This window comes from Pongo abelii, chromosome 20 (assembly GCF_028885655.2).
Source record: "Pongo abelii isolate AG06213 chromosome 20, NHGRI_mPonAbe1-v2.0_pri, whole genome shotgun sequence".
Lineage (NCBI taxonomy): Eukaryota > Metazoa > Chordata > Mammalia > Primates > Hominidae > Pongo > Pongo abelii.
In genome coordinates, this window is record NC_072005.2 from 21,230,241 (window position 1) to 21,241,799 (window position 11,559).

Here is an 11,559-nt window from a genome sequence, read left to right on the forward strand (position 1 = left end):
AAAGTACTGGAATTACAGGCATGAACCACCACACCTGGCCTTTTTTTGTTTCTTCTTAATAGTAATAACTTGCTACACCTGTTTTCTGTGTGTGGCACTGCAGTCTCTCTGCTGCTGTAACATTTAGCTTTGGTCTCAGCAGACTTAAACTGTCATTCCAAAGTATACCACCATTTCTTTCAGCACTGTATGTCATAGGAGACAGAAACCAGTGTCTAGATAGGCCCCTAGAAGCAAGTAATAAAGATGTATGTGCCAGTATTTTAATTGTCTTTTAAAAAAGAAACCAAAAGTTGGCAGTTTACTTCAAAAGGCACTATATTATATTGGGGAGCAGGAAGAGCTGTGTTGGGTAAATTTAACAGACTTTTCTTTTTCTTCTGTGTCACTCTCTATGTTGTGCTCAGCTGGGGCACTTCACACACTTATTTATAAATTTTCCTCAGATGTATTTTTGTTGGATGTTTTTGTTACATTTACATGTCCATAAAAAATTAGGGCCTTTGGGCCAGGCGCTGTGGCCAGTGTGCCAAAATGCGGTAATCCTAGCACTTTGGGAGGCTGAAGTGGACGCATCATCTGAGGTCAGGAGTTCGAGACCAGACTGGCCAACATGGCGAAACCCCATCTCTACTAAAAATACAAAAATTAGCTGCGTGTGGTGGTGCGTGCCTGTAATCCCAGCTACCTTGGAGGCTTGGGCAGGAGAATAGCTTGAGCCTGGGTGGCGGAGGTTGCAGTGAGCAGAGATCATGCCATTGCACTCCATCCTGGGCTACAGAATGAGACTCCGTCTAAAAAAAAAAAAAAAAAAAAAAATTAGGGCCTTTATTATTTTGCTATGCCATCTTGTTTATGTAGTTTGTATAATTTTATGGGTTAGATTTGTAAAGCATATTCATCTGAGTCTAGTAAATGGAGTAATTTGTTATTTTTATTTCTTTCAGTTATATATTCTCATTTTGCCCAAGACCTTTGGCCAGAGCAAGGCATAAAAGATTCTTTCCAAGAAGTCATATTGAGAAGATATGGAAAATGTGGACATGAAGATTTACAGTTAAGAACAGGCTGTAAAAGTGTGGATGAGTATAGTCTGCACAAAGAATGTTATGATGAACTAAACCAGTGTTTGACAACTACCCAGAGTGAAATATTTCAATGTGATAAATATGTGAATGTCTTTTATAAATTTTCAAATCCAAATATACATAAGATAAGACATACTGGAAAGAAGCCTTTCAAATGTAAAAAATGTGACAAATCGTTTTGCATGCTTTTACACCTAACTCAACATAAAAGAATTCATATTAGGGAAAATTCTTACCAATGTGAAGAATGTGGTAAAGTCTTTAACTGGTTCTCAACCCTTACTAGACACAGAAGAATTCATACTGGAGAGAAACCCTACAAATGTGAAGAATGTGGCAAAGCTTTTAAGCAGTCCTCAACCCTTACTACACATAAGATAATTCATACTGGAGAGAAACCCTACAGATGTGAAGAATGTGGCAAAACCTTTAACCGGTCCTCACACCTTACTACACATAAAAGAATTCATACTGGAGAGAAACCCTACAGATGTGAAGAATGTGGCAGAGCTTTTAACCGGTCCTCACACCTTACTACACATAAGATTATTCATACTGGAGAGAAACCTTACAAATGTGAAGAATGTGGCAAAGCTTTTAACCAATCCTCAACCCTTACTACACATAAGATAATTCATGCTGGAGAGAAACCTTACAAATGTGAAGAATGTGGCAAAGCTTTTTACCGATTCTCATACCTTACTAAACATAAGATAATTCATACTGGAGAGAAATTCTACAAATGTGAAGAATGTGGCAAAGGCTTTAATTGGTCCTCGACCCTTACAAAACATAAAAGAATTCATACTGGAGAGAAACCCTACAAATGTGAACAATGTGGCAAAGCTTTTAATGAGTCCTCAAACCTTACTGCACATAAGATAATTCACACTGGAGAGAAACCCTACAAATGTGAAGAATGTGGCAAAGCCTTTAACCGGTCCCCAAAACTTACTGCACATAAGGTAATTCATTCTGGAGAGAAACCCTACAAATGTGAAGAATGTGGCAAAGCTTTTAACCAATTCTCAAACCTTACTAAACATAAGATAACTCATATTGGAGATACATCTTACAAATATCTAGAATGTGATAAAGCCTTTAGCCAGTCTTCAACTCTTACTAAACATAAGGTAATTCATACTGGAGAGAAACCCTACAACTGTGAAGAATACGGCAAAGTTTTCAACCAGTCCTCAAACCTTATTGAACAAAGTAATTCATACTGGAGAGAAACCCTACAAATGTGAAGATTGTGGCAAAGCCTCTAACCAGTCCTGAATTCTTACTAAACATAAGAACATTCATACTGAAGAGGAACCCTATGAGTGTGAAGAATATGGCAAAGCCTTCAACAAGTCCTCAATTCTTACCAGACATAAGATAATTCATGGGCTGGGTTTGGTGGCTCACGCCTGTAATCCCAGCACTTTGGGAGGCTGAGACGGGTGAATCACATGAGCTCGGGAGTTCGAGACCAGCCTGACCAACATGGTGAAATCCTGTCTCTACTAAAAATACAAAATTAGCCATGCGTGGTGGTGCATGCCTGTAATCCCAGCTACTCGGGAGGCTGAGGCAGGAGAATTGCTTGAACCCGGGAGGCAAAGGTTGCAGTGAGCCGAGATCGCGCCATTGCACTCCAGCCTGGGCAACAAGAGTGACACTCCATCTCAGAAAAAAAAAAAAGATAATTCATACTGAAAAGAAACTCTACAAACTTGAAGGATGTGACAATGCTTTTGACAACACCTAAAACTTTTTTAAACGTAAAAAATCATACTGGTGAGAAATCCTAGAAATGTAAAGAATGTGACAAAGCCTTTAAATGGTTGTCACACTTCATTATACGTAAGATAGTTCATACTGAAGAAAACTTCTACAAGTGTGAACAGTGTGGCAAAACTTTTAACAAATGCTCACACCTTATTGCACAGGAGAGCATTTATACTTGAGAAAAATTGTACAAATATAAAGACCATGAAAAAGCCATTAATATCTATTCACATCTTACCACTGGAGAGTTCATACTTAATAAAAGGAATATAAGTGCAATTACTGTCAAAAGATCTTTCAGAAAATATAAACCTTTAAAGCGAAGAAGGTATTTATTTTGAAGATGAACATTACAAATGTGAAGAGGGTTGTAGTACCTTTATTTGTATCACAGATTTTATTGTACACATTTTGTACTAGAAGAAAACTCTGAAGTAGTTGCTCAAACTTTGTTCAACATCAGGGAATTTATATTGAAGAAAAACCTTGCAAATTTAATAAATTTTAAAAAATACTTTTTCAAAAAGTACAGCTTAGAAGACACCAGAGTTCATACTAAAATATATTTTTGCAGATGCAGTAAAAATGAAAATATTTAATCGAAAATTAAGTCTATGTAAATATCAGAGAATTTACTGTAGAAATATATAAGGCACTGAGACTTCAGATATTATACTAAATCAGAGTGCTGAGTACAGAAAATAAAACTGAAGTTGGGGCCAGGTGCAGTGGCTCACACCTGTAATCCAGCACTTTGGGAGGCCGAGGAGGGCGGATCACCTGAGGTCAGGAGTTTGAGACCAGCCTAACCAACATGGAGAAAACATGGCTCTACTAAAAATACAAAATTAGCCAGGTGTAGTGGTGTATGCCTGTAATCGCAGCTACTCGAGAGGCTGAGGCAGGAGAATTGCTTGAACCCGGGAGGTGGAGGTTGCAGTGAGCTGAGATTGCACCATTGCACTCCAACCTGGGCAACAAGAGTGAAACTCTGTCTCAAAAAAAAACAACAACTAAAGTTGGTAGAAAAATTATTTGTATATAACTTTAAAAGGAGTAGAAGGGCTTTTTGCAGAGTTATTACGTTTGAAGTATACTTTATTTCTTGAAAAAGTTACAGATTTTTTGTAAATAATGATGTAATTCAACTCTCAAAATATTTCCTACTGTTTCTTTATTCCGGTTGTATTCACGTGTGAAAGCATGTGATCAGTTATTGCTGCATTAAAAACATGAGTCTTTTTTATTAGGTGGCCATTATTTATGATCTTTTCTATGAAAGAGTAAGGACATTAAAATGTAAGATTCATGATGAAAAATTAAGTGAAGAGGCTCCTTGTGGTTAACTTATATTGAATAATGCATTAGGTAGGTGTTCAGAGTAATATTATTTTGCATTATGAGAAGAAAACTTTTAATTTTATTTAAAATTAAATGAAAATAAATTAGTATATTATTGTACTAATTGTACTTTTGTATAATAAAATCCAGTGTATTTTAAAAATGTTAGATTATGTGTGAAGTTAATATTTTAATCCAATATTTTTAACATGCTAAATACTATTGTGCATTCAGTGAAGTGTTATTATGCCACGAACTTTAACCTGTTCCACTTAAGTGTATAGATGAAAGATCATAACAATAAGGGGCCAGGCGCAGTGGTTCACGCCTGTAATCCCAGCACTTTCGGAGGCTGAGGTGGATGAATCACGAGGTCAGGAGTTCGAAACCAGCCTGGCCAACATGGTGAAACCCCATCTCTACTAAAAATACAAAAATTAGCCAGTTGTGGTGGCTGGCGCCTGTAATTCCAGCTACTTGGGAGGCTGAGGCAGAAGAATTGCTTAAAACCAGAAAGTGGAGGTTGCAGTGAGCCGAGATCGTGCCACTGGGCCTGGGCGAAAGAGTGAAACTCTGTCTCAAGAAAAAAAAAAAAAAAAAAAATGATGGTAACAATATACTATTTGGCAACATAGTGGATTAACATCTTGAGTAATCTCTTTTGTCAGTGGGTTTAAACTGCAAATTAGTTAAAGAATATTATTTCTGTAGGTTAAATTTTTCTTTTTCAATTATTTAAATTTATTTTTAAAATTTTTGTGGGTACATAATATGAGTATATATTTATGCCATATATGGCATATTTTGATACAGGAGTACAATATATAATAATCACATCAGGGCAAATGGGGTATCCATCACCTCTAGCAATAATTTATCCTTTGTATTACAAACAATTCAGTTCTACACTTTTAGTTATTTTAAAATGTACAATTGTTATTGGTTACAGGGTTATTTTTATGGTCATAATAAAAAATATGCAAGTATAAATAAAATCCATACATTTCTGTATCCTGAATAAATATTATTAAAATTACAAGTATAAATAAAATCCATACATTTCTGAGTCCTGAATAAATATTAAAATTTTCTTACATATATTTTTGAATATGTGGCCTGTCTGCCTGCAAACATACAAACTTTTAGTTTTGATTTACATAGAGTTAAATATATATTAGTCTAAAGATAAACCTTAGTTGTAAGAAAACTATGGAATATGAGTTTGTACCTATTTTCAGAAAAAAAAGCAATATAGGAGCAAAACAAGTCATTTTAACAAGGTGACTACTAGAAAACTAAAAACCTCAAAAATGCCAAAAGCAAACGTATACTCTCTGCTTTGTATTGAATTTATTACTGTATAATCTATGCCTTATACTTCCAAATCTCCCCATGCAATTTCTGTGTTTATACTTGCCTGGTACTCATCATAGACACCTACTTTTTTTGTATTTTGCATATTTATTTTATAGTTTATGAAATATTCATTATATGAGCTGGAATGTGAGTATAAGAATAATTTTTATGAAGTGTGCATACAAAATAATTTGTATATGTAATTCCACAATTAGTATATTAAGTTACATTTTATTTAGTTAGAACACTCCATTTTGTTTTCAATTCGAGAACCCTATATAAGCTTACTATTCTTTAGTTATTGTTCTTTTTACTTTTTATAATTGACATAAGTAAATTTATTTATGGAGTCAAATTGTTCAGGTAAATACAAGGGAAGCTTAGTAAGTCATGAAGATGTTTTTATATGTAAATGTGGAAAGCATATATAGCAGTTCTTGGTGTGTAACATGCTCCAGAAAAAGCCATAAACATTTCTGCTAAAGTTAGTTTGTAACTTCAAGTCAGAGATAGAAAATATTAGTGGTGAAGAAATACAGCTGATGTTTTATGTGGAGAGGACACTTTTTCCAGGCTGCAAAGCTGAGTGTTGCTGAATAAAAAAAAAAAAAAAAAATGTGGCCTGGCATGGTGGCTCACGCCTACAATCCCAGCACTTTGGGAGGCCAAGACAAGTCGATCATGAGGTCAGGAGTTCAAGACCAGCCTGGCCAAGATGGTGAAACCCCATCTCTACTAAAAATACAAAAATTACCTGGGCATGGTGGCAGGTGCCTGTAATCCCAGCTGCTTGGGAGGCTGAGGCAGAGAATCCCTTGAACCTGGGAGGCGGAGGTTGCAGTGAGCTGAGATCGCACCACTGTACTCCAGCCTGGGTGACAGAGCGAGACTCCGCCTTAAAAAAAAAAAAATGCCGGCTGGGTGCGGTGGCTCACGCCTGTAATCCCAGCACTTTGGGAGGCCGAGGTGGGCGGATCACGAGGTCAGGTGATCGAGACCATCCTGGCTAACACGTTGAAACCCCGTCTCTACTAAAAATACAAAAAATTAACCGGGCGTGGTGACAGGCGCCTGTAGTCCCAGCTACTCTAGTCCTAGCTATTCGGGAGGCTAAGGCAGGAGAATGGCGTGAACTCGGGAGGCGGAGCTTGCAGTGAGCCGAGATCACACCACTGCACTCCAGCCTGGGTGACAGAGCAAGACTCCGTCTCAAAAAAAAAAAAAAAAATGTTGCTTTTGTTTTCTTCAGGTTTGTTTGTATTATGTGTATTCCAGCTATGTATGCATCACAGCCCTTATTTTTCTATGTTATGGCTACAGTTTTCTCTTTGTTGTCTTCATGCCGTTTCATTTCACGTGGTACTTTATAGATTTTGATGAGAAACTTGGTAATTTTTAACGCCCTGAAAAAATGTTTTTGTTTTCTATTTCTTTAAGGTGGAGTTTCACTCTTGTTGCCAAGGCTGGAGTGCAATGGTGCGATCTCGGCTCACTGCAACCTCTGCCTCCTGGGCTCAAGTGATTCTCCTGTCTCAGCCTCCCAAGTAGCTGGGATTACAGGTATGCGCCACCACGTCCAGCTAGTTTTGTAGTTTTAGTGGAGATGGGGTTTCACCTTGTTGGTCAGGCTGGTCTTGAACTCCTGACCTCAGGTGATCCACCCACCTCGGCCTCCCAAAGTGCTGGGATTACAGATGTGAGCCACAGCACCCAGCGTGAAAATTGAGTTTAACTGGAGAGTTTGCTTATCAATATAACTTTCAGATCAGTGAATTAAGATAAAGGCATACACTGTCCACAGGTGAGAGAATTAAATCAGTTGCATGGGTTTTGTTTGTTTGTAAAAGGAAAAGCTTATTAGATTGTTATACAAAGTGTGGCAAATAAAAAATTTGCTAGAAAATATACCTTAAAAATTATTTATGTATTTTTTATTCATTTATTTTTTTTGAGAAAGAGTCTCACTCTGTTGCCCAGGCTGGAGTGCAGTGGCGCGATCTCGGTTCACTGCAACCTCTGCCCCCCGGGTTCAAGCGATTCTCCTGCCTCAGTCTCCTGAGTAGTTGGGATTACAGGCGTGCACCACCACGCCCAGCTAATTTTTGTATTTTAAGTAGAGACAGGGTTTCACCATGTTGGCCAGGCTGGTCTCGAACTCCTGACCTCGTGATCTGCCCACCTTGGCCTCCCATAGTGCTGGGATTACAAACACTGCACGTAGACTTTATTTTTTATTTTATTTTATTTTTTTTTTTTTGAGACGGAGTTTTGCTTCTGTTGCCCAGGCTGGAGGGCAATAGCATGATCTCGGCTCACCGCAACCTCCACCTCCCGAGTTCAAGCGATTCTCCTGCCTCAGCCTTCCCGAGTAGCTGGGATTACAGGCATGCCCTACCACACCCTGCTAATTTTATATTTTTAGTAGAGATGGGGTTTCTCCATGTTGGTCAGGCCAGTCTCGAACTCTCGACCTCAGGTCATCCACCCTCCTCGGCCTCCCAGAATGCTGGGATTACAGGCATGAGCCACTGCACCTGGCAAAAATTAAATTTTTGAGAGAGTTAATGGTAAGTGAACAATTTTATATTTAATTCTCTATGATATAGCAAAACTTAGTTTTCCATGCAGAATCTTCTATTTTTAAGTGTAAATGTTAAAGTTTGCAAAATAATAAAATGACCTCTGTGAATTTGCAATTTGGAAGAATACTTTTTTCCATATTGATATTGAAATTTGGAGGAATTTCTCTTATTTTGTAGAATTTTTTTAGTGGGTGAAGTTCAGTCTTCAGTTTTTATTTTTAGTCACCTAACTATAGCCAACTCCTCAGTCATTTTCTCTGGATAACTTTTGGAGATCCTGACAGTTTTTGTATTAAAACATTTACTGTTAGTTTGCATGCAAACTAGTTATGTTGTGTTCACAGAGTGGCCAGTTATGGGACCATAGGCAACACCTGCCCCCTTAGTGTCTTTCATACCATTACCATCATCACCAGAAACTCCAGGTGCCCCAAGCTTAAAGCAAAAATCCTGAAGTACATCAGCTGCTCCCTTGCAAGGTGCTGGGTTCAGAACATGCTGTTAAAATATCAGAGTTCCTGGCCAGACGTGGTGGCTCACGCCTGTAATCCTAGCACCTTGGGAGGCTGAGGCGGGCAGATCACAAGGTCAGGAGTTCGAGATAGCCTGGCCAATGTAGTGAAACCCCGTCTCTACTAAAAATACAAAAACATTAGGCAGTATGGTAGCACACACTTGTAATCCCAGCTACTTGTGAGGCTGAGGCAGGAGAATCGCTTGAACCTGGAAGGTGAAGGTTGCAGTGAGCTGAGATGGAGCCACTGCACTTCAGCCCGAGCAACAGGGGGAGACTTCCGGCCTCAGGTAATCCACCTGCCTCAGCCTCTCAAAGTGCTGGGATTACAGGTGTAAGCCACCGTGCCCGGCCTTTAACTGTTGATTCTATATTTTGTCTTTTATGAAAAGTGCTGCAAACAACATAGAAGTGCAAATGTTCTTCATTAGGCATTATCTGTTTCGGACACATATCCAATGGTGCAATTGCTGTGTTACATGGTAGTTTGATTTCAAGTTTTTTGAGAAACCTCTATTTCATTTTTCATAATAGCTGTCTTCATTTACATTCAAACCAACAGTATGCAAGTATTCCCTTTTCTTCACATCTTTACCAGCACTTTATTCTTTTTCTTTTTAATAAGAGTCATATTACAGGAGTGAGTTGATATCTCATAGTGGTTTTTGGCTTGCCTTTCCCTGATCATAATTGACAATGAGCATTTTTAAATATTTCTGTTGGCCATATGTATGTCTTTTCTTGAAAAAGACTTATTTAAGCCTTTTGCTTATTTTAAGTTATTTGTTTTTTGTTGTAGTCATTTGAGTTTCTTATATATTTTTAATATTAACTCCTTGTCACATGTATGATTTGCAAATATTTTCTCTCATTAATTAGTTGTCTCATCCTGTTGATTGTACCACATTCTGTGCAGCAGCTTTATAATTTGAAGTAATCTGATTAATCTATTTTTTCTTCTATTCCCTGGGATTTTGAGGTTAAATAAACTCACTGCCCAGAACAATGTGATGGAGATTTCACTCTATTTTTTAGTAGTAGTTTCAGGCCTTACATTTAAGTATCTAATTTATTTTCAGTTGATTTTTTTATATGGTGTGAGATAAGGGTCTCATTTTACTTTGCTGCCTGTGGATATAGTTCTCTCAACACCATTTATTGAAGATACTGTTCTTTCCTTAAGAAATCGTCACCTTTATTTAAAATCAGCTAGTTGTAAATACACAGATGTATTTCTGGTCTCTCTTTTTCTGCTCGATTGGCCTATATGTCTGTCTTTATTCAGTACCATACTGTTTTAGTTACTATAGCTTTGTGGTATATTTCAAAGTCAAATAGAGGGATATCTTCACTTTTTTTTTTTTTTAATTGCTTTGGCTATTTGGATCTTTTGTGGTACCATATGAATTTTAGATATACATTTTTAAATTTCTTTTTTTTTTTTGAGACGAAGTCTCACTCTGTTGCCCAAGCTGGAGTGCAGTGGTGTGATCTCAGCTCACTGCAACCTCCGCCTCCTGGGTTCAAGTGATTCTCCTGCCTCAGCCTCCTGAGTAGCTGGGATTACAGGCCCAACAGGTGCACACCATCACGCCCAGCTAAGTTTTGTATTTTTGGTACAGACGGGGTTTCACGGTGTTGGTCAGACTGGTCTCAAACTCCTTACCTCAAGATCTGCCCACCTCAGCCTCCCAAAGTGCTGGGATTACAGGCGTGAGCCACCATGCCCAGCCTACTTTTTTAAATTTCCATAAAGTATGTCACTGGTATTTTGATAGAGGTTGCATTATATCTGTAGATCATTTTGTGTAATACAGATATTTAATTACTAATAATGCCAATTCATGAATGAATATTATTTTATTTGTATATTACTTAATTTCTTTAATATTCTTTAGAGTATAATGCAAGATGTTTCAACTTTTTGGTTATATCTATTTCAAAGCATAGTTACTAAAGTTATTTTAGATGGAATTGTTTTTTAATTTCATTTTGAGATAGTTGTTATTGTATAGAAATGCTACTTACTTTTGGATGTAGCTTATTTATTCTGAAAGTTTAATAACTTTGTTTATTAGTTCTAATAGTTTTTGTAAAGTCTGAGGCTTTTCTATACTTCAGATATTGTATAGAAATAAAAGATTATTATACAGGGATAATTTAAATTCCTTTTTTCCAATCTGAATGCTTTTGATTTTACTCTCTAATTTCTTTGTCTTGGACATTTAGTACTATGTTTAGTAAGACTGACTAGAGTGGGCATGCTTGTCTTGTTCTAGCTCTTAGAGTAAAAGCTTGCAACATATCCCTGTTTAGCGTGTTATTAGCTGTGCATTTTTTGGTTATATGTGGCATTTATTGGCTGAGGTGCATTTGTTCCATACCTATTTTTTTCAGAGATTCATCATAAGGGAGTGTCAACTTCTGTCAAACTTTTCTTCTGCATCTCTTTCTTTCTTTTTGTACTTTGCATCTATTTAAATGTTAGAGTTGTGAAATCACAATAAATCCTACATAGACATGAAAAATCCGCAGAGACTACTATGAACATCTCTATGCCTGCAAACTAGAAAATTAGAAGAAAATAGATAAAATCCTGGATACACAAACTTCCAAGATTGAGCCAGGAAGAAACAGAAGTCTTGAACAAAGCAAAAATGTATAAAATATATAATGAAATTGAATTAGTAATAAAAAACCTACCAAGTGTGATTCAACATGTAAAGATGATAAAACCAAAAAACGATATGATTAACACAATAGATGCAGAAAAAAGCATTCAAGAAAGTTCAGCATTCATGAAAATATTCTCCACAAAGTAGGCATTGATGAAACATACCTCAAAATAATAAGCCATCTATGACAAATCCTCAGCTAACATTATACTTAAGCAAAAGCTGGA

At 37.0% G+C, this 11,559-nt stretch overlaps 1 protein-coding gene across 3 annotated transcripts in view; it reads left to right on the forward strand.

The window, feature by feature from the left end:
* Positions 1–8,257, forward strand: part of LOC112131818 (zinc finger protein 430) — a 42,576-nt gene extending 34,319 nt beyond the window's left edge. For all 3 annotated transcript variants that reach the window (XM_063720029.1, XM_063720028.1, XM_063720027.1), the window contains one exon: positions 948–8,257. In XM_063720029.1, coding sequence (XP_063576099.1) covers positions 948–2,338 — 1,391 coding nt within the window. In that variant the 3' untranslated portion in view covers positions 2,339–8,257. The remainder of the gene's footprint in view (positions 1–947) is intronic.
* Positions 8,258–11,559: the final 3,302 nt, after the last annotated feature.